Source organism: Pyrgilauda ruficollis, unplaced genomic scaffold, assembly GCF_017590135.1.
Source record: "Pyrgilauda ruficollis isolate IOZ18807 unplaced genomic scaffold, ASM1759013v1 scaffold40, whole genome shotgun sequence".
Classification (NCBI taxonomy): domain Eukaryota; kingdom Metazoa; phylum Chordata; class Aves; order Passeriformes; family Passeridae; genus Pyrgilauda; species Pyrgilauda ruficollis.
This window is the reverse complement of record NW_024525490.1, coordinates 1,098,429-1,122,542: the sequence shown is the minus strand read 5'-3', so window position 1 is coordinate 1,122,542 and position 24,114 is coordinate 1,098,429. Positions and strand designations below refer to the sequence as shown.

Sequence of the window (24,114 nt, the reverse complement as noted above, 5' to 3'; positions counted from 1 at the left end):
TTTTTCTTTAAATCCTAGCTAACAGTCTCCTGTTCAAGATGTTCTAAAAGACCCCCCCAGAAGTCAGCATTGGGCCACTTATCCTTCTGTCCTCTGCAGACTTCAAAAGTACTACTAACACCTCTATTTGTCATCAAAGTCCTGCTCAACCTGCTGCAGCCGCCTAATCCCACCCCCTCACTTAGGAGACTACCACTAACCCAAAACCTCCTCGACTTGTGCAAACTAACTGTTCTTGCCCACACTTCATCAAGAGTAAAGTTTAAGAGCAGAATGGGGGAAAATAATTTCAGGAAAACATCTGTTACTTTAACCTCACAACAAGTAACAAGATGTGCTAAAAAAACCTCAAACCCAAAGAAACAAAAAATGATGACTTTTTAAAATTCTTTTGACTCCAACCCCCCCAATTTAAATTTGTGCTTTTCCTTGTCTTCTATTCATCCTTAGCAGAACATATATAAAAATGTAGAAAGAAATTTAAGTTTTCTTATACTGCAATCAAAAAGCACTACGTAAGGTTTGTGAAGAGATTTCAGGAGATGGAAAATGATGTCTGCAACTCCTTATCTTTTCCCAACTTAGGCCTTTCTAACAGAAGACTTGGAAAACCAGAGACCTATTTAGAACATGTTTTAATGAAAGGAATAATAATATAAACTAATCCAATAGCTGCAATAACACATTAACTAATGATAAGGGAAGAGTATTAACTAACAATAACAGAAAGACTCTTATTTCCTCATCTTTAGCAATCTAATGCTTAGCCTTCTTTTTCCTTTCATATTAATGGTGTATTTGTTAAAGGAGTAAGATACCATACAAATAAGAGACAGCTACCATTATTTAGTTTTTTTCCTGAATTCCATTGTTTTATATAACTTTCAGAAAGTTTATGGATGGTGTCTGAGGTAGCACAGTGACTTTACACGTGGCACTGGGGGATTGGAGGCATTCCCACTGTGGTGTGTGCCACAGCACCTCACTCCACTCAGTCAAAATCCTTCACTTTGTGCAGCACTCGGCCCATCCTTTGTCGTCACCGAGATCAGATGCTCATTTGCACCCAGGATGGTTTGTGGAATGTTTCTTGGCACTGCTGCATGAGGAGTATTGCTGTGAGCTGGATTTACAACACACGGTACTGCACCAGGACTTACACAAACATTGCATGGTTTGCAGAAGATGAATCATTTTGTTGTTTGGTGAAAAGGTGTGTATGGTAACAATATTGTTTTACTTCTAGGACAGCTTGAAATCCAGAATTAGAAAATGGCATGGTTTAGCATCTTATAGCTAGTCCAGGGTCAAAACAACACAAAAAAATCACAAAGTCACATAATCAACTAGGTTGGAAAAAAGCCTCTGAGATCATCAAGTTCAACCTATGACCTGACACCACCTTTTCAACTAGGTCATGGAACTGAGTGCCATGTCCAGTCTTTCCTTAAACACCTTCAGGGAGGGACCCCACCACCTCCCTCATCAGCCCATTCCAATGCCCTATCACCCCTTCTGTGAAGAATTTCTTCCTAATGCCCAATGTAAACCACCCCTGGTGCAGCTTGAGACCTTTGTCCTCTTGTCCTGTCACTTATTGCCTGCAAGAAGAGGCTGACCCCTGCCTGGCTGCAATCTCCTTTCAGGCAGCTGTAGAGACTATAAGGTCTCCTCTGAGCCTCCTCTTCTCCAGACTAAACAACCCCAGCTCCCTCAGCTGCTCCTCACAGGACTGGTGTTCCACATCCTTCACAAGCCTTGCTGCCCTTGTCTGGGCATGCTCCAGCACCTCAATGTCCTGCTTGAAATGAGAGGCCCAAAATTGGATACAGGAATTGAAGTGCGGCATGACCAGTGTTGATATCGTGGTTTAACCCACTACAGCTGAGTACAGGCTAGAAGCTAGAAGACCCTAAATTCTTCCTAAAAATTCTAATTCCTGAGCAGAAATACTTGACAGCCATGACAGCCCCAAGGGAAAAATGGACTATATAACTCCTGAGAAAGGGATCTCTCAGTCACACTGGTTTCATTTTTTATTTTACTGTCTGCATTTTCTAATAAGTGATTGACATCACATACTTTTCATAAACCTAATACCATTGTTTAAAACAGTATGATTTGATGCCAGCAACACACTTGCCAAGGTCATTCCTTGATCTACTCACATTCAAAATAGTGATCACTCCCCAGAATACCTCTTCTCTGTCAAATGTTCAGTCACCAGTGCACCCTGGGTCAAGGAGGCACCGAAAGTGAATTAATGTCTTCTGAGGCCTCTAAAAGTTGTAGCAAGAAGGTCACCTTCTGACTCTGAATGGATTTATCAGGTTTATTCAGGAAGCATCCAGTATAAAGAAAGTCCATGCTCCATCAAATTAATTTTTTGAATTGCCATATTCAAAAATCATACATTTTTATTTTCATGATCATGCCTGTATTTGTGCAAAAATGTGAGAATGAATGGGAGCATTAAAGAAAGTACAATCACTTCTGTTCAAATCAGTATAGGCAATTCAGAAGTATCTTTCTGGGACAAAAAGATAAAATTTATAACAGAATTCATCTTGGGTGCCTAAAAGGGAGGTGCATTAGAATTTTCAAAGTAGCGGCAGTTATCAAAACCTATTTTATTGAGAGATTTGCATTTCAATGGATATTCATTTCTCTATCTGGACCTATCTTAACTATGTCTTTCTAGATACATGAAATAACTCATCGACCAGAATCTAATGATTAAGCTTAGCCAGCAGAGCCATTGTACAGCAGCTGCGAGTCACACTGCATCTCCATGGAGCCCTGCTGGAGTCAATAGAGCTCTGCAAAGGCACCCAGATGTGCCTGCATGCAGCCCATTGGAGAGCTCAGAGTGTAGACATTAAGTCTGATTCTCCCTTTTGAATAGCACATTTAGTCTGGCTCTTTGGAAAACCAAAAGTGCACATAAATCTCATAAATTCATCTGTAGCAAAGAATTCCTTTTCTAATATTTGCCAGTCTAAAGATTCTCTTTGATCACTGGGAGATATGAGAAATGGGGCCAAATGAAATACTTTAGGTGCCTAGATAGTTCATCATTGACCCATACCTTTTTAAAAAGTGTGCCTGAAAGATATTGAACATTATTACAGGAATATGTTAGGAAAGAGGTGGAGACTGCTGTCTCTATCCTTATGAAATGCCTACTGATCACTAGTAGGAGAGAACTCTTACTGTCAGTAAGTGTTTAGGGATTTGGTACAACATGAACCAGAAGAGAATGAGAGGAAATCATCAGAATCGTTAAACAGTCTGGTGGTTTGATCACTCCTTGCAAAGACAGAGAGGATGTAGGCTCAACCAAGCCTGTATTCCAAATCGCTCAAAATGTTCCTGTAATAAAAAAAGTAGGCTACAAGAAACCTAAACTCTAAACTTTCAAAAATGTGACAGATTTACACATATAGCTAATCTATAGCTAATCCTAAAAGTTGTTCCTATAACATATATTGAGCTTGCCCTGGCAAGCAGGCAACAAGATGGTCAGCATCAACAAAATTCGGGCTAATGCTATGCCAAAAACTCAAAGGGCATTTAAAGTATCATGTAATCAGTTCAGTAAATGGGTCTATGGATCTAAGCAGAACTCAAATATTGGATATATGTTTCTAAATCTATTTGTGGAATTGAAACATTCATTAATTTCCTCAGGAAGCTATCTCACTTTTTTTTTTTCTTTTTGCTTTTGGTGCATATACATGTACACATGCAAAAAGTCTAATTCGGTAGAATAAGTGTAGACAACACGCTATCAGGACTCATTAAAGCATCAGAGCATGAGCTTAATTTAAGCACACATGTAAATCCATTAAAACCAGTAGATCTAAGGAAAATAAGTGACCTTCATGCTGAAGTTGAAGATATTAATGAGGCTATGTAATTTCTGGAGAAGCAATTCAGCAGAATTGGGAAAAGTGAATATGTATATATATATATACCCACACACATACAAAATTTCTGGTTTTTTAACCAAAAGCATCTTAATTTTCAAATCCTTACCTGAAGAAGTAAGGATTTGATGTGTTTCCTTTATATCCTTTATATACATCCTTTATAGTCCTACTTAGTTTTTATTGAAAACTAAACAAATGAGAAAATCAGCTTTTTATCCTTTTCAAATGAAAAGTAAAACTAACATATTTGTTGGAAGCAGAAACAAATAGGCACCAAAAAACAGAAGCATATTTTTCCTTGGATGTCACTATTTGTGCTTGTTATATTGACCTGAATCTTACTGCATTTTCACCACAATCCATCATTAAATTGCATTTTCCTGAGAAAATCCTGCTTTATTCCTGAAAAGACTCTGGAATTTGTGTAGAGCCTTAGGATTCCCCTTCCATCCCTAATCCAGGGTAATACATTTCAGCCCTACAACATAAAGCTGGTATTTACTAAAATGAGGCAGGAGATCTGGGCTCAGTCACTCCCTGTGTTTCACACCATGCTGCTCCTCAGAGAACAAGATTCCAAACACTTAAGAGCATTTGCTATTATTCTGCAAAGGAAGAAAAGCTGGGGATATCTTTTGACCCCACAAAAGATGTTTCCTAGGTAGCCAGGTGACTGTCTGCCCTTCATCAGCATTCCCTCTTAACCCTGCAGCCTAATCTAACCCAGATCTTACTGACTGCAGCAGAGAAGACTATCACCATGCCAGTGGCCCTCTGATTACATTATTAGTTGATAAGGCTTTGTAATTAGCCCTCAAACTCTCCTCAGTAAATCTCCAATTTCACCCCTCAGAGACTCTGAGTAGATGCTACTACACTATAGGGCCTCAGAAAGATACTAATGAAGTGTGTAATGAGGCTTTTTAGAGTCAGAAGATTGAGGAAAAAAAAACCCCAACGATAAATAAAAAGCATATAAAAGATGAGGGCTCCTTTTCTAGTGATTTTCCTCATCTCTTCTATTACAAATATTTCTCAGGAGTAGCTTCAAAACCATTCCTAATTTAAAACGTACAAGAGCTAATGGCAAATTGAAGTTTACCTTAAAAATTAAAAAAAGGCTTGGATCACTGGTGCACAGCAATGGATAATGTTGAAAGAGGACACTAATTTCTCTAGCAAGGAAGGTGTGCTTTAACTCTCAATCTATGACATTTTTGCACACCACCCCCCACATGTGCACACTTACCCACAGCTTTTTCTGCGTGCACTTGCCAAGGGGTGTGTCTTAGGAGAAAAGACCCACAAATTTGTGTGGCACTAAAGAATAGTGGAGTCTGCACTGTCATGGGCAAAGATGGATGAAAACCCACAGGGCTGGTCTTATGCATTGCTTCCAAACTTCTCTTTTGCTTTCTAATGTTGTCAGCATGTTATGGTTACCACAAATGCTTGTAAATGGAAAGATTTTTTGTGTCTTAGAAGAGTCTGTGCTATTCCATGATTTCTGCTGAGCCAAGGGATCTGGCAGCTAAGTGCTGTCAGATCTGGTTGAGGTTTAATCCCTTTGCTGTGTGCTTTGGCAACATTTTTGTTGCCATAATAAAGTCTGCAGAACAGAAGGTACATGCCTTGGATAACAGTCCAGATAAGCGTTAAGTTAGTGTGGCCATGGATAGATGCAATCTCTCTGAAAAGAGGGAGAGCAGTGAAAGATCATTCTTTTGCTCTGGCTTACTATAAGCCTAGAAAACACGTCAACCATTTCAGGTTTGAGACGTATTAACTTAAAATACTGAATGAAGTGTTTGTGTTGAGTGCTGACTCACCAGGCTGTGAGTAAGAGTGGCTGAAATATGGACATGCATCGTGCTCTTCAGGTGTGCTATGGGTGTAAACAACCCACAAAACAAAGATGCTAAACATCTGAGGGAGGCACAGATGCTCTCTCCCTGTGAGTGTGATTCATAATTTAAGATACTCATTCCATACAGTGGCCAAAATCTGGCAGAGTATTAAGAGAAAAATTTAATCTTGGGCTGTCAAGACAACTTGAAGTATCACTGGCATTTTACTGTTGTAGTTTGCCAAATTGTACTATGGCAGTTTCCCTTCCCCACTGAAACACTACCTTTTTGTACTACCTTTGTGTTTACATGCTTTTCTGTCTGCCCACCCATCAGCTTAAGGTGTCTGGACTACCAGAAAAAGAAAAGTCTGCCATTAGAGGTTTACAAAACAAAAGTAGATATTGCTGTCACTGAATTTATTTTACAGTGGCTTAACCTGTTTCATCTTCATAATTTCCTATGAGTCACTTCAGAGCATAATGGAAAACTTCAGCACAGCATGACTCTTCATTTGTGTGAGTGATACCAGTATGATCTTCAAACAGAGTGCATTTACTTTGGGCTAAATGCTATTGTTATCACTTTTGACTAAATGGTGAGATGGTTTTCAGAGTCTTTCATAACACTTCAAAAAAGAGATACTGAAAATGGAATTTGCTATTTCTACAGTGTTATTCTGTTAATTTACATAATCAGTATATTAAGTACTTTTTTCCTGAAAATGAAAAGCTTCAAATAACCATATTATATTCAGTTTTTCAGAATTACTCTCCTATTCCAGAGTACAAAATTCTTGTTTTATTTTCAACTTTGCTTTCAGGATCCCAGTGTCTCTGATGCTTATTTAGGACAGGGACACACACACCCTTTGTTTCAGCTATCCATTCCATAAACTGTTCAGTTGATTAATGATATTGAATGTCAAAGAAAATGCCCAGCAGCATATGACATACCTTCTACAAACTACTGCCTTCCAACACAGTTTAACTTCATCTTCAGTAGCATCACAGCACAGCAGAAAACAATGGACTGAATAGAAGGACGTGCATTTCACTTCTAGCATACCAAAATTGACATCTGAACAATTTTGTATAATCACAATGAAAAATAATTAAAAAAAACCCCAAAAAACAATAGTAATTTTTTTTTCCCCCAGGGCTACTGGAAATCAACATAATTTCCACATTAAACAGGACTTCTGGCACCATTCCAAGAAAACAAAAAGTTAAAAGGAAGTAGATTCAGGTATGTATCCTGTCTCCACCACAACAAGTCTGATTGCATTATAATTTGCTCAAATGCAATTTCCTAATAATACTAATAAATTACACTGGCTTCAACTTGATGTTATTGGACTAAGTACTGCAACATACTATTTAGTTTTTTGAAACATAAAGAAAGAATTGCAATTCATTTATATTCAGTGAGTAATCTAGATATTTAGGTGCATTTATTTTTTGAAAAGTCCAGAAAAAAATGGCCCCTTTATGCTATAGCTATGCTCAGAAAAAAGCCAGGTCCATTACCTGACCCTTTGGCCAATCTTTCCTGCCCTACAGAGTGAGTGGCTGCATCCGACAGAGCTGGTCCCTGAACCATATCCTGGCACTATGCAGAGGTGAGACAGGGGGCCCAGGCTGGAGGTGGGCTGGGCATGCTGCTGGCTGTGCCATCTCTCTGCCAGAGGTGGTGATCAGACGGCTGTGGTTGAGTGTATGACCTGCTTCTGTCACCTTTACAAACCAGCAGTGGCAGACTATGCTCTTCCTTTTTTTTTTTTTTTTTTTTTTTTTTTTTCCCCAACTTGGAGTAAAATATACTCCTTTCCAAAAGCAACTTAAAAATATTATTTCAGAATTTTAATGCTTGTGCTATTTCATTTACATTTATCTATTTGTATTTATTTATTCAGACACAAAAATGCATTTTTATTGTTAAGAAACTTCTAATATTCAATTTGCTGGATCTTTGAGCAACACAAACCAGTAAAATAGGGCTTACTTTTGTTGAAGCATAAACAGAATTTAAATGGGAAAAAAAGTCCTTACAAAGATGCCTAATAATACTCAGAGGAGAAACGCGTGTCAAACATCTGTTGAAGGTTAAGTGAAGGCTGCTCTGATTTTCATTTTATCGTGTTCAGGATAGTGAAGGAAAAGTAGGCTTTTTCTTATGAAATCCATCTACTTTTGTTTTGCAGCCAATAAATGTTTTTATACTGCCAAAACTATAAATATTCAGCTTTTATCACAAGTCTACTGGTGGCCTGGCAGACCCCAGTTCTGAGCTACCCTGTCACCCCAGCAGAGGAGTAAGAGAATGAAACCCCCATTTTATTTCTGTGCACTAGCTCCCTCCATCTGGGTAAACAAGCTAAATAACCAGCTAATGCAGCTGACATCTTGAATTATGTAATTTCTCATAACACATGCCAGAAATGCTGTTCAGCCCTGCTATACATGCAGGAATGCTGTTCAAAGCCCTGGCTTCTGGTTCAAATCAGAGGTACAAATGGTGCTCAGCATGCAGTGGGATTACTGAGCCGTGCTGGGGGAGGAAGGAAGGCTCCATAACCATTATCCACTGCTATACCCTTCATAGATATCTGCCAGACAGAAAAGGCAACCACAGGGACAGGAGACAGATATACTGGGAGGAGATGTCTTGTGGTGAAAATCCAAGTTTAGGATCAACACTTTGTATTTCTGTGCCACAAGAAATTTTCTATCTGCCTTTAGGATTGCTGAAATCTGTAGATTTTTGCAAGAAAGACTTACAAGAACCAGAATAGTTGTCACATTTCTGTTGAAGTCCACTGGAAAAACCCATGAATGTTAGGCTGGCAGATTCAAGGTGTTGCCTTACAGTTTAAGGAAAAACTGAGGACTTAAAAGATATCTGTCATCAGGGGCAGTCTGGCTGCTCAGTTATTCTTAGTGCAGTGCTAGTGACAAATTTTCAACAGAACCCCTAATAATATTTTACAGTATTACAAAAAGCTTCCTCCTTTTCTGACTGGTTAGTGGTAACTATGTAATGAAATCCTCTGGGGCCATGAACAAGCACGGCTGTCAAGCCCAGTACATGCATCAGCAGTGCACCTGTGCTTTAATCAATTAAATTCTGAGTGGTGAATTTGCAATACATGGAAAAATGACAGAAGACACAACATTTGGTATTGGCCCACTAACAACCACTTGCCTTCATGATTTAACAAATCAGGAATACTTTCTTTCTTGAAATATATTGCTTGTTTGAATATGTATGTTTAGTTATGTTTAATTGCTGTCTGAATCTGTTTATAAGCTGTAGTGGTCTAGGGCAGGCACCAAGACCTGTCACTCACTGGAAAATTTGTGCTGCTACTCAGATTCCCTTGTGGGAGGCCCAACCATAGCTGGAAACAAAGAACAGCATAGAATATATTTTATTTGGTCTAAGTACTTGGAAAGTTAGAACAGTGCCTAAAAAATATTTCAGTTTGTGGCATGAATAAGATAAGACATCCCCTCCAAAACTGGAATGGCTGCAACCAAACTGTCTCTGGGAATGATCACTGGCCTACAACAGTGCCCAGAACTCAGCCAGGCAGTGGCTGGGCCAGTACAATATGAAACAATGAAGTTGGAAACTCTTCAATAATAGTGAAAATTGGTGGCTTTCTTGCAGATTACAAGGCAAATAATTCAATTTAATTAAGCCATAAGGATTTTTGCCTATGGTTTTCGCTTTATTTTGTTTTATGAAAAGGTGAGTAACTATGGTAAACCATATGGTATTACCTACAGAACAAAACATAACACTTGGTCCAAGATTTCACTCCTAATTTCTTTAGTTTATATCCCAAGAAAAAGATAAATTTGCTAAGCCATAAGAAACATCCAGTCAAATTAATAGAATCTGCAGATTTTAAATCAGGCTACCACTTTGAAACTCTCCTCACAAGAATATTTACAGTTTACAAATAAAATTAAAAGGGAGAGGAAAATAAAGATCTATTGGAAAACATATAGAGCTACATACTTCCCTGTAGTTTTAAGATTTGCTTTAGTTATTTAATAGGCCATATTGTTGGTAGTATGAATGAAAAATAACCCAGTAAACAAAATCCTCCACAATGTGTTTAAATGAGTGAGACACAGTATAGCTGATACATAAAGCATTACACGGATAAAAAAGGTGTAAAATGCTCAATATATGGTACAATTATATATTTAATATTATATCTAATATAGAATAGAGTATATCCTCTATTTCAGAGAAAGCAACGAAATAACAAAAATTGTAATATAAACCAATCCTTCTAGAGAAAAAAAACCCCAGAACTTTGAACTTTTGTCATACAATATGTACACATTTCCTTCAGTAAACATAACAAACTAATTCAGAAGTAGAAGGTTTATTTCATAGATGGAAGAAGATGTCGGGTTTTCATCCAGTAACCAAAAGAAACTGTAACTAAGTCAAAATGAAGACAAAAAATTACCTTTTAAACTACAGATTTTTTTTTCCTATGGAAGCTGACCATTGCCCATAAGACACAAAGAGAAGTTATCCAAGCCATGACAACTTCCAGAAAGGTGTAGTGAAGCTTACTTTTGATGATCTCCCAGTGGTCTTTGCCCAATGGATTTTAATAATGACTCTGGTCGAACGGATAATTTTGGCGATGTCTTGGGGCTAGTATCAGAATCTCCACTTTCTTCATCTCCCATGGCCTTAATATAGCTCCCGCTTCTCATTCTTCTGCATGGGATCTCTTCATCTTTCCCACCAGCTGGGTATCCTCCCCATTCATCCTGAGGTACCTAATAGGGACCACAAAACACACACACAGGATGTGGTTTATTCTTTTCATATGTTTAAATACTTCCTTCCATTATTCATTTTACAAAGACAAGTAATGAATTTTTTATTCTTCAGAAACAGATGGCTTATAAAGAGATTTCCAAGAACCCTAAATGATTTTGCCATTTGATTTCAACTTCAGAGTTGGAAATTTTCAGTTTATAAATGTTAGAACCCAAGGAACAATGAAGTCATGGATTGTGAGCTGAGCTGCAATATCTATTTGTAGACATGCTCTAAACTGCAGGAAGCAGCTTGAAGTTTGCACATAGATTTTCATCTCATAGCAGTACGTTAATCAGGAATCTTAGACCTAAAACTCATTGAAAGCTGAGCACTTTGGGTTTTATTACCAGCAGTCCTTATAAGGAGCTTTCAAGGAGGAGAATGGTGTATTTCAGATAAACTAAGCCATGATCTTGGCATAAATAGATAGGATTAGGATTTAGGGCAAACTTCTGTGGAAAAAAAAAAAAGAAAAAAGTGGTAATTTGTCTTTTTTCTATTTAGAAGCTGCAAAATGGTTGATAGAGACTGTAATATATCAGAAATTCAACCAGTTAAATAATACAAGTGGTTGCAGGATTGCAGTTGCCTTTATGCAGTTCAAGTGGATTTCCAAACAGTAAGACTGGTAGTCAGATAGTCCACAGCTGGTGGATGGAAATCTCTCTGCACCCCAAATTACCAAAGAATTGAGCAGGAGTAGATTCTTCAATCCAAAGTGAAATCAGTTTTGTTTCAATGCTTATGATTAAACACCGCCTGTCTCTGCCAGTATTGCTTTTTTTTTTTTTTTTTTTTTAATTGAATCTTCCAAGGTGCTGAGTCCTCTGGCTCTAATCCAGAAACACACTTATGCATTTAATTTGTTTTAAAGATATAGGCAACTCTCTGTATTTCATTATAAGGACTCACAGTTAAAAAGCAGGATACGACAGAGTTCATCAGTGGACTAAGGCAGATGCCCTTGGCAGCATCAAATCCTTTATCAACATTATGATTCCATCTATATTAAGCAGTTTAATGTCTTTATTTACTAATATACTGTAAGTGTGAAATCTCAATTAGACATATATTTAGTAGTTTCTACAAAGCAGGATGTCAAATAAAGATTTTCAAGTGAAATCTACTTGAAAGCTTCTGCAGACAGAGTTCACTGTGGAGCTGAAGCAAATGCTCCCATTGGTTTCAGCAGTCTTGGAGACTGGGTTAAAAAATTAACATGACCTGCTTGCCATCTACAGCCCTTTCAAGACAGATGAATTAGCCCCACACACCAGGTGAACAGAGCTGGGGCTTTGAGTCCTGAAAAGGGATTAAGAGAGAAATGAAGATTTAAAAGGGGGTGAACAAGTAAATATAGAGATATTAAATTTAAAAACCCAAGCTTAAGACAGAAAAAAGAGAAAAAATACTAAAGATGAAGTCTGATAAGAAGAGATGAAAAAGATTGCACATATCAGAAAAATGTTAGAGGTAACTATCAGAGAAAAAAATATGTCGTGTTCTTATACAAAGTAGTAGGACAGAGCATGAATCTAAGTGAAATATGGTAACATCCTGCAAAGAAACAAACTTTTCACATTATTCAGCTTTGGATGGTGATTGGAAAGGAAGCATCGAAAATCTTCCCAAACTTGAAGGCTGTAAGTGTGATACATCATTCTCATTTCTTTTCTCAGACCTAATATATATAAAATTGATGTTGCAGGAATGTTTTTTATGATTCTATGAGACCTAAAAGATCATTTACATGTAGTCATAGTAGTCATAGCTAGTTGCTTAAAATACTAAATATGTATACATTAAATTCAGCATTTAATTTTTTAATCTACAGCTGACAACTCTAACAGCTGTAAAAATCTGAATTAGAGAGCTATTTTATTACTTGATATCATACAAACATACTCTTATTTTTAAATATTCTTTATCAAATGTATGTCAGCATGGCTCAAGACAAAATCCAAATGTCAAAAAAGCAGTTACTGGCATCTACATAGGCCCACTACAGGGTGTGCTGTTAAACTTTCAGTACTAGAGCTGAATTATCATGTCTTAATATTATTTTCTAAAAAAATCCCCTCATAACTTTTTCACAGAATGATTATTTAGGCTTGAAACTTCTTTCCTTCATTTTACTTCAAAGATAATTAAATAGAAAGTTTAAAAAGACATTGATCAATAACCTTTTACTTACTCAAATGCAGAAAATGATTACTTTCTCAACTTTATTTTGCCTGAAATTCCATATTCAAATAATTAGATAAGGACTGGATTTAAATGAGTACAACACAGGCTTATTTGTTGATTGAAGTTGCAATCTTATTTTAAAAGATAGGAATGACTGATTCTGTACATTAAAGTATCTAAAAAATTAAACTTCTTCACTGTGATAAGGACAAACATTACAGTTAAGTGCATTACTGTTTCTGTTGATTGCATTTCTTTTGCTGTCTGTATTCATAAGTTATATGAATTCACATAACAGCTAAAGACCAAAGCTAAAAACCAAAGATGTCCTGCTCCATTTATGGTGTGATGTGCTCATGGCACACAAGGCAACAAGAATCCTTTTCTAATCAGACCAACTCATTGGCTATCATAGAAGCATTTATGGTTGTTACAACATTATTCACAATTAAAATATCTAGGTTTTGTTGGATTTTATTTTATTTTTATTTTTTGTCCTTAAGCCATTCAAAGGAGCACAATACAGTGAATGCAGTGAAAATGCTTCTGGAACCTGGTGAGGAAGTTTGACCATGTGTTTTCTCAGAAGGTTTCATCTAGAGCTTTGGAGAATAGCTGGAGTCTTTTTGCTATCTTCAAAATAATAATTAAAAGAAAAAAAGAAAAAAAAAAAAAAAAAAAAAAAAAAAGGGCCCTTGACATCGTTTTTCCTCATGGACTGAGAATAGAAGCAAAATTTGAGCCTCAGGTCAGCCTAGGTCTTCATTTACTTGAGCTGATAGGTTAAATACTTGGAAAGATCTTTCCAAATCCAGGCTATCTCAAACCCCAACACAGCTTTAAAGAAAAGCAAAAGCATTATGTAAGTGCAGGAAAGATTTTTATTTTGAGATATTAACAAAAACATTTAACATCATATATGAGGGTGATTAAATATACATCTTCCAAAATATGGAAAGGGCTTTGCAACTTGCAGAAATTCTACCTTACAATAGTTACCAGCCCCTGAAATTCCCATCTGCAGGGCTTGCAGCTGCTAATTAGGAATAATTACCCTAATTATCTACTTACATACAGTGATGAATGCTGATATTTATAATGTCTAAAAAGGCCTTCCTTCTGTTCTAGATGTTAAGATGAATCCTTGTATATGTAGCTTCTATCCACAGAGGAGTTATACTGCATATTACCATATGAATTTCCTTTTGCAAGAGCAACTGGCTGACAAGGTCTGGCTGCTGATCTGGTTACAGCTATTACAGAGAATGATGAGTCTCCTTCATAAGTATCACTGTTCATAAGTATTCACTGTTGCTGTAAGGAGCACCAGATTCAGAAAATTTGACATCTTTCAATTGTCCATCTACTGATTCATTTTGACATCTTACATTAATCACCTAGGGTCAATGTTAATAATGCACTTGATACCTAACATTTACTTCATGTTATGAAGTTGAACTAAGAGTGAATTCCAGAACCTTAGGAAGGATCCTAAATTCCCCATAAAGGAATCCTTCAAAGTAACATAAAGAAGGTCTACCTAGTTAGCCATCAGAATGTAAAGCGTGAAGAAAAATCTCAAATAGTTCTCCTTTCTTGGACTTACTGTATCTGATTACAGGCAGCAGAAATGCCTTCTGTTATTTCCCTGTCAGATCCTAAAATCATCTTCTGAAGAAGAAGAAGAAAGGTGGGGTTGTTTTCGGGGTTTTTGGTGGTTTTGGTTTTTTTTTTGTTTGTTTGTTTGTTTGTTTTTTTCCCATAGTACAGTAGCCTTATTTTTTTCTTCTATGATGAAACAGCTGTGGAAGTGGAAGACTTTCTTGGTCACTTTCTAGTCAATGATGTTTGGAGAGCTCTCCTCTTTTTGTCACTCCCAGCCTTTCTATGAAGCCCTCAGAGATGCCTGGGGGGAGCTGGTTAGTAGAGAGGGACTCGATTGACATAAAAGGGTGCGATGCATCTTTGTGATCAGGGATTTACCTGAAAAGAGGGAGCTGAGTTATAGCCCCTAGGCCAAGCACTCACGTGAATTTTATGTAAAAGAGTGTTTGGATAAAACTTGGAGAGCCTCTTAACAAAGAAATAAGTAACTTTGCTCGAAACTGATGTACATCCTGCTGCTCAGAATGCAATTCACGGAGCTCAGAAGATGGTGTTTGACCTTCTATAGGCTACTGAAGAAACCGTACTGTCACCTTCACAGTGGGTATTCTAGAAATTTTGTTACTATAAAAAACAAATTTCCTTGCTTCAGATAAAATGTTGCTATCCTTGTGACGTGTTAGAAGTTCATGTCTTAAAATACCTCTTACTACTAATTTTTTTGGCTAAATACCTAGAGTTATGGCTGGGCATTAACATGTTATTGGCCACAAAAGTTATGATTTCTGAATTTTATTCTAAATCTTATTTCTATCTCCCTTTTATAGAAACAATACATATTTCTGTGAGTAGAGTCCTAACTTTTTTTCTTTTTTTTTATTTTATATGTTTTATGCCATGTTGTAATTTGATTAAAATGGACCAGGCTGCCCAGGTAAGCAGCTGAATCACCACCCCTGGATGTATTTAAAAGACGTGTAGATGCGGTGCTTAGAGACATGGTTTAGTGGTGCACTTGGAAGTGCTGAGTTAACAGTTGGACTCAATAGCCTTAAAGATAATTTCCAATCTAAATGATTCTATGTTTCTATTCTTCCTGTTGAGTGTACTGATTGTGCTCAGACCAGATCTGACAGAAGGATTTTGGACCCTTAAGTGGACTTCAGCTGTACATCTGTCCGCTGATTCTCAGGAAGAAAAAACCAGCATGTTGTCAGGGAAAACAGGGATGGATTTAACAAAACTACAGAACAAACTGGAAATCATGGGATTGCTGAGGTTGGAAGGGACTCTGGAGGTCTCTAGTCCAGCCTTCTGCTCAAAGTATGGTCAGGTACAGCAGCTTGCCTAGAACTGCTACAAAGATGGTGAAGGACCTTCAGGGGAAGCTGTGTGAGGAGGGGCTGAGGTCTGTTCGGGCTGGAGGAGACTGAGGGGAGAGCTCACTGCAGTTACAACTGCCTGTGAGGGGAAGAGGAGGGACAGACCCCAATCTCTTCTCTGAGGTCACCAGTGACAGGACCCGAGGGAATGGCCTGAAGTGGTGTCATGGGAGGTTTAGGTTGGATATCGGGTTGGCTATCTTCATTCAGAGGGTGTTTGGGCACTGGCACAGGCTCCCCAGGGAAGTGGTCAGAGCACCAAGCCTGACAGAGCTCAAGGAGCATTTGGACAGTGCCCTTTGACACATGGTGTGACCCTTGGGGATGGTGCTGTGCAGGGCTAGGAGATGGACCCATTGATATTTGTGGGTCCCTACCCACTCAGGATATTCAGTGATAATTTGACTGTGTCCAACTGGGTTTAGAATATTTCCAAAAATGAGGACTGCACAACCTCTTTAGACAACGTGTTCCAATGTTTGACTATACTCAGGGGGGGAAAAGCTTTTCCTTATACCTTATGAGAAAGAGGCAATCTAGGCCCCCTAAAACTAATTCTAGGAGTGTGAACATTTAATCTTGTATCTAAGCAATACTGACGATAAAACTGAAAGAAACAATGAAATGTTCACTCTTCTGGACTTTGACCACTGTTAATTTGATTTTATTTAGTTTATTTCAGATTAGGGTTTAGCTAAAATAGTCAAAATGGCAACAGCCATTGACATTTCAAAACAGACCTGCTCCCATTGTTCCATCCACTTCTATGGCATTTGCTCACAGCTCCCAGAATTTTAAAGATGTTCCACAGCCAAACTGCTGATCTGCTTAAAACTGCTGATTACTTTGCTATCTAAAATGAAACTCTTCTAAATAAAGGGCTTCAGCTGAGGGAGATGACTATCACTTCTTCATAATTCTCATTCCCAAAGGTTAAAGTGAGGATTACCTACCTCATAGGAGTTCTGTGAAATTTAATTAGCATGCAGATATAAAATTAAGGGAAATATTGATTTTTACCTAAATCTTATTTTAGTAACACAATTTTTGCATTTTACTAGAAGCGGAACCTGTCTGCACATTAAATTCGACTACACATGATGTGAAGAAGGATAAGATACGAAACACTCTGTTGGAGACATATAATTTTTGTAATTTTATGCTTTCTCAGCCTGGTCAAGAAGATGACACGATCTGAAATGCAGCTCAGAGGTTTTCTCCTAGATCATGTCTTCAAGAGCCTCAGAAAAACAGCCTTTGTGCACAGGTGCAAGTAGATGAAAGGAAATGACAATCTTGCAGAGCAGACAGAGATGATTTTTTGCAATAGTAGAAAGTTTCCTTGATACTACAATGGGAGATGGGAGCTGGACCTTCTGTGTTTTTGACTATTTCACTCAAGAAGGAGCACCAAGCAATTACAAGAATATTTTTTCTGAAGTTAATGGCACTAAGATATTCCCCTGTTTACTGGCTAGACCCTGTTGCTCAGGATTTTTTGCAGGAAGGAAGAGTGCAGTATCTGAAAAGAGAAGCTTGTTTCCTCAGCAGCTAATCTTGTGTCTGCAACTCACCACAATTCTTGGTGCACATTTTTGACTAGTTTCTTCTGTGTAGCTTTTTTTTTTTTTTTTTTTTTTAATGTGCTGATTCATTGTGCAAAGAACATGAATTATGCAATGAAGTCATTGAAAAGTCTCTACAAAACATGCCAGGGACTCCTCCTCACCACTAACAATGTCATTCTTCATAATTAGCTTTAATTTTCACATGCCACCCTCTACTCCTTGAACTCCTTGACAGCTCAGAAGCACAGAGAGTTCTTGCAGCATTCCCGAAGGTGTGTTGACACTGTCCATCAAGGCAGAAGCTAATTTGAGAAAACAAGAGTAATCTTTCCAGCCATTCTCTCCAGGCTTTGCTCTGCACAGCCATAGTATTACAGAAAGAGGAAGGAAATAATATAGATCCCAAACAATATATGCTATAAATTGGGTTGAAAACAACTTGACTTCAGGAATTTGGGATTTGGTAATAATCTGGACACCCATGCAGATCACAGAACACAAACATACTATTCCAGCTTGGAGATGTTCAAATAGGAAAATCATTGTCAGCATTATTTATCGCCTGATCTTATTCTCTCATGTGGACTTCTGAGCAAACTGCACTAAGCAATCCTTGAAGGAAAGATTTCTGTCCAGTGTACTAAAATTGCTTCTGTGTTTTCTAAAGAACTGTGCTCTTTTCAGTTTAATCATGTTTTATAACTAATATCTCACAAGCAATTAAAAACAAAATTAAAAAAAGCAAACAAAAAAACCCCAAAACCGGCAACAACAACTAAAAAGAACCAGCACTATGTTTCCCAACTGGTTCTCCAGCAAAAATGTGAATTATAATTTGGGGATGGCTAAATGCTGTAATTGGTGTTGGGAGGACTTTCTGGCTTTGTTTATACTATTTGGATGAAAGTGGGCCAAATTCCCACCCCATTACCATCTGTGCTCGTATTGATGGCACAGATCCTTGCAGTTCAGTCACCTGGAAATCCTCTGCTGTGTTGTTGGGTCTCTCTGGGACCCTCAGGACTCTGCTGCTTTGACATGGTGGAGCAAGGTGCAGTCAGACAGCAGTCATGGGCTTGTCCACACTGTGGGTGGTTTTAGCCTGCTAAGCTCACTGAGATCTTGTGCCAGAGCTTTGCTATAAGGTGAACTGGGACTGAAGGGAGGGCTTCTACTTACACGAGAACCTGTTTATAGTCTCTCAATCTAAGACACAAAAACCAGCAGAGTTTCAACCAGGAAACCTGTGTTTCAATTGGCTGTTTATTTCCTTTGGTATGTCATCAAGGACACTACTTTGTGGTCAGCTCAAGCCACTTTAAAATTATATTACCACTAAATTCAGTGGGGCAGGTTTCCCTTAAGCAATATTCAGCTTTTCAAGCAATGTTAGTAATGGTCAAATGACCTAGAGTGCTACCTGAAAAATAACCCCAACAACAGTAATAAGGATGAGCAAAGGTAAGTGCTCAGCTGAGCTGGTGAGTTGCTGTAACTCACTGTGCTGCTGCCCAGCCACAACAGCTCGGGACAGAGAAGGATGCAAATGGTGTGGTGGCTGCCTGGGGCTGGGCAAACACAGGTCAGTAAAGACCCACCTTCTTGCCTGGAGGTCGCTGCCCTGCAGCATTTCACCCCCATGCTGTGGAACAATCTATACCCCTGAAAAAGTGTGGCTACCAGGAGCAGACCCTGGCCTGTGGTAAACTGCATCTCATTTAATTGAAGCAGGAAATTATGTAACTTTTTTTTTTCTTTCAGTTTGTTACAGGTCTACTACTGAAAAAGCAGTATATATCTTAAAAAAATAAATATTTTAAAGGCTATTTAACAGCTGTATTTGCCTCTCATCAATTTTTTTCTGATTTTAACTAATGATTGGTGTAATGGTTTGAACAGTTAAGTCCAGATGACTGCAATTATCTAGTTTCCAGAGCAAAATGAATATTTTTCTCCTAACTACTATGTAATGATTAACTATGTGCATACTTTTCAAAAAGTGTTTCCCTACCAAAGTACCAGGAAACTTGTCCATATGGACAATGAGCGATTTAAATACATTTGCAATTCCACTTTAAAAAATAGACTTTAAGCACAGCATTGTAAGATGCCCAAACCCAGAAAAAAAAACAAAAACAAAGCAACATTTGTGAATACGTCACCATTTTTGCATGGTGACACATCCTTGCAGGAAGAATGGCATGGACTGCTCTAGAGAGGAACTGGGTCTGCCCTAGGCAGCGAGCCCGTGGCGTAGGAGAGCGTGCAGTCATTACAGCCCCAAGTGCAGTCTCCTTTGACAGACAGCCTGAGTAGATATATTAGTGAGCTACTCCTGTATGAAAACTTCTTCAGAACCCGCGACACCTTTGAGTAACAACTGCAAAGGTCAGCCTTCAGATTCAGTGAAGTGAACATTGAGAAACAATTTGGCAACACACTTCTAACATCATAAAGGAGGACAACTCCCCCTGATTAAAGGGCAGTGGGATCACGGCCTCCCTTTTCTACTCATAGCTTTGACATTTCCACAGTAATAGGGACATGTTCTGGCAGCTTTAAGAAAATACTAACTCTGAAATCTTTTTACTCTTGTTTGGAAAAAAAGTTTCAGTAATTAATTTTATTCAATGGGCATGGAAGCAGTGCCCTGTATTGCTGATTGACACAGTAATTCAAGATGCCAGTGATTTAAGACAGCTGTTAGGTCAGGGCTTTGCTTTACAATATCATCGATTGAGTGTATTTCCCCCTTGGGAGGGGTATTTCAGTATTCTAGAATTTGTGATACATAAACCCATCAGCATTCTGTAAAAACAGGGAAGTGTAAACTTTATTACTCCTTTTTATTTAATGCTCCACAAGAGGTTGCAGGCTGACATCAACACCGTGAATGGACCATAGGGCAAAAAAATTTCCCTTCATTTCCCCTATTGTTTGGGCACTACCTGTTTGTCTTGCACATCTCCACTGCTGACTGGGAGGGTATAGGGGTGGCTGAGACAAGGATGTCTCAGCCTGTGGAAAACCAAATGGTACAGAATTTGTCCATGCTGATCAAGGATGCAGACTGCTCTGCTACCCTACTGGCTATACTAGCTTTTCCTGCTGTGGAAACAACCCAGTTAATTCTTCAGTGGTGGCTGGTCATAAATCATTGTGAAGACAGCGTGGGTGATAGTGATTTGGATGTGAGTATCAAAACTGCTAGCTCTGGCTAGCTCCACAGTGTGCACTCACTGGTAGAGGATTGGATGCAGTTTCTGTAGTTCATGCACAGGTTTTATGTCAAGCAAGCACATACAATCTAGTTTCACAAAGATGAAGTGCTGAGAAAAGTGCATTGAGTTCAAATCCCTCCTTGCAAATCAGAGGGAGAGTACAAAGCAGTCGTGTGCCTCACAAGGGCAGCGGTTCATTTGTGGGAATCTGTACTGCCACCAGCAGAGATCCTGAGAAAAATGTAACTGAGGGCTTAAGGCCTATTTATCCATTAGCTTGTCCTCAAAGGTTTTCTCCATGTAGCCTTAACTTAAACCAGCAAAGACCCTTGTTGAAACTGCTGCTTTTTTTCTTTTTCTTTTTAAAAGAGACCAACTGTGCTTTTCTTTCATTCTGTAGAGTACACAGCTGACATTATTATCCACATGCTTAGCAGTGCCTCTGCTGTAACCGATGACGCTCGTACTTAAATGCACTAGGAAGACAGGAGTGGGTTGAAGCCATTTTTAGAACAACATGCTATTTCCTTTTTTAGTGCTGACTCATTCACTGTACCTTGTGGTATGTTTACCCCAAGCTTGCTGCTTTGGAGGCTGTTGAATGAGGAAGGAATATTAATCAGTGACACATCGCACTGTGCTCCAGAACTACAGTCATGGTGAGTGTGAAGCCCTTGCCTATCTTTTGGCTCTATTGTGGGAATTATTTTTCTTTAACTAGCATTCAAAGTTATTTCAGTTCTGGAAACCACAAGTGACTCTTTTGTGCATATCCTTTCAGCACAGTTATCTAGTTAATCTCTTCTTTTTTCTGTTAAAAATCTTCGCTCCTTGCTAGTACTCATATCAGAGTGGAATGAATCAAAGTCATTGCACTGTACACATGTGAACCCTAATTAGCCAAAACAGCTGATGAACACAGAGGAGATCTCACAGCTCATTTATCTTCTTCTTAACATATTTTATATTAAAATTAAAATTACTTGGAAAACAGTAGCAGCCACTATGGCTAAAATATACAAAAGTGTGCTTTATTGTATGTATGTTCTACTTGGGCTGTTTTGCTGCTGAGTGAGGTGGCAAAGTGTTGGATGCCCAGAAATGCACTGAAATGCTCAATTTGTTTGCATTCAAAATAGAAATTAAAGGCCCATACATAGTAACTGTAGCTAATCATTCACAAGATATGGTCTGATAAATGCTGTTAGTGTACAGTTACAAATGGTAGCCCTCTGCTGTTGAGGTGATAATTGGTCAACCATTGACACTACAGCCCTCCCAAATGAGCTTCTCACTCTTCCCCTCTCCCCTGCTCCTGTGTGCTCCCATCACCATCACCTCCACTGCAGAAGGAGTGAAGCAAATCTGATCTGGGTTTTAAATGATAAAAATAATCACTATTTTATACAACTGTATTTCAACTAATTTAGTTCTCTCAAACCATCTACTTTAGGACTAGATGACCACCCATGCTTGAAAAAGGCATGCTGGCTGAATCACCTCTGACTTCCAGCACCACACTCCCAGTCCAAGGAGATGCCTTAGCTGCAAGGACTCTGTGTGGAGAAGGAAATGCAAAACCCTAAAAGAGGAGCCAGAGATTAAGCTTGGAGATTTACCAGGTTAAAGAAATACTTGCTTTCAACTCTAAGACATGACTGAAGCATATAAAGAGCAGAAAACTTCAAAATCCCTTGTCTTATCTCCTTTTCCCAGGCATTTGTTAATTTGCTAGTAGCTTCCTTCTTAGAAAGAAAATTCCTATACTCACTTCAGAGTTTCAGTTTGAAGGAAAAACAGCTCAGTAATTATGACAGAAGACAAAGTAGAAGCTCAGAAATATAAGACAGTAAACAAAGTCTCAAGCATAGGTCTAAGACTACCATGGTCTTTCAGTCTGAGATTCCCTATATCAAAAGTCTCAGTGGAAAACAGAAGTAGAAATATTCCATGCAGATACTGAAAAAAATAATAGGAAGAAAACCAATAGATAGAAAAGTGAGGTGGCTACTGAGAAACCGCATATAACTATGTAGTAGAACAAAAGTAGAAAAAAGGTAGTAGAACAAAAAGATATATATAATATATATATAATTGATAATAATATATAAATATAGACATTTATTTTTTGTTATTCAGAGGTAATTTACATATTTGTGTATTCATTGAAGGACTGTAATTTATTTTAAAAAGAATTAAAAATATATACCTAACATCAGTCAGGAAAAATGTATTTAATACAACTTTAAAAAGAGAGACCCTGTGAAAAGCCTTTGGGTTTTATGCTAATCTGTTCACTTGTGCACCTCAGGGAAATCTGCTGCTGCACATCAACTTCATAATCCCTTGAATTCTCATTGCCATCTACTTTTGAGCAAGGCAGTAAAATCTCCTGGGTAGGAATTTTGACATGTTTCTCTACTTTTCTTGGTTTCTGAACCTAATGATTATTTTTATCCAATCATTATCCAGTGGTGCTGCTTATACTGCCATAAGAAAAGTTAAATATCCCTCCTCAGTTTTGCAGATAAAGCAATTGAAGTGTTGAGAGATTAACAAATTGCATTTCCTGGGCCAGAGAGAAAGTTCCTGGCAGAGGTAATAATGGGACGTATTTCTGATCTTAATGATTACATCGTGACAGCCCAATATCCCTCAAAGCAGAAGTGTCAAAACCAAGCATTTAGTTATGACATTGGCAGAATGGAATCCCCTCAATTTGTTTGCTGACCTTGGGCAGTGAATAAGCAACCTACTCAGTCTGAAGGATATCTATGCTCTGAACGGGATATTCTGATATGATGAAACATATGTTTTATTTTAATATTTGTAATTAGAATATTTCTGCTATAGAATTCCTTGTATTACTGCTTTGGACACAAGTAGAGATTCCTTGTGGTAGTAACTGAGCACTTGAGTCATAACACATTTCCATTATGGGATCCCTGTGAATAGGGAATGGGTACTGTCCCATTTTTAAAGTGTCTTAAAAACAAAGATCACAAAGTCTCTGTGCAGCAAAAATTTGAATATCCATCTCCTAGATTTTAAGCTGGATAAGCCTTCCTAATTACTGAATGAAAATTCCTTTCTGTAGTAATCCTAATTCACAAAAAGCATAAAAAATGGCTGTAAAGAAGTGTGCTTTTCCAACCACTAAGCCTGTCACTGGGCTTAATCTAAAGCTTGGTGATAACCAAGTTAGTTTGTGAGCTCAGTCTTTCACATTCACTTGAGGATGCTGATAAAAGTTGGGAGTAAGGAGAAGGCAAATGAAAATTAAAAAATGATAGCTTCTGCAAAGGCAAATGAGATATAGGAGTGGGGGCGTGGGGAAGAAGAAATTATGAAACGTGATCCAAAAGGAAAGCACTAAAGCCAAAAGAGGTATAGAGGAACCAGAGTTTTCAGGGTAAAAGTATGTAATGGGAAGGGAAAATCTAATCATAACTAAACTTCTCTGTAATGTCACAGCTGTATGCATGGTTTTAGAACGTAGACAGAATGGAAGCTCT

At 38.1% G+C, this 24,114-nt stretch overlaps 1 protein-coding gene across 1 annotated transcript in view; it reads right to left on the bottom strand.

The window, feature by feature from the left end:
* The window catches only part of DLGAP2 (DLG associated protein 2), a 79,142-nt gene that overhangs the window by 52,716 nt on the left and 2,312 nt on the right, over positions 1-24,114 (bottom strand). Inside the window, exons 2-3 of the mRNA XM_041477420.1 lie at positions 10,411-10,590; positions 7,482-7,495 (exon numbers count right to left, since the gene is read on the bottom strand). Coding sequence (XP_041333354.1) covers positions 7,482-7,495; positions 10,411-10,590 — 194 coding nt within the window. The remainder of the gene's footprint in view (positions 1-7,481; positions 7,496-10,410; positions 10,591-24,114) is intronic.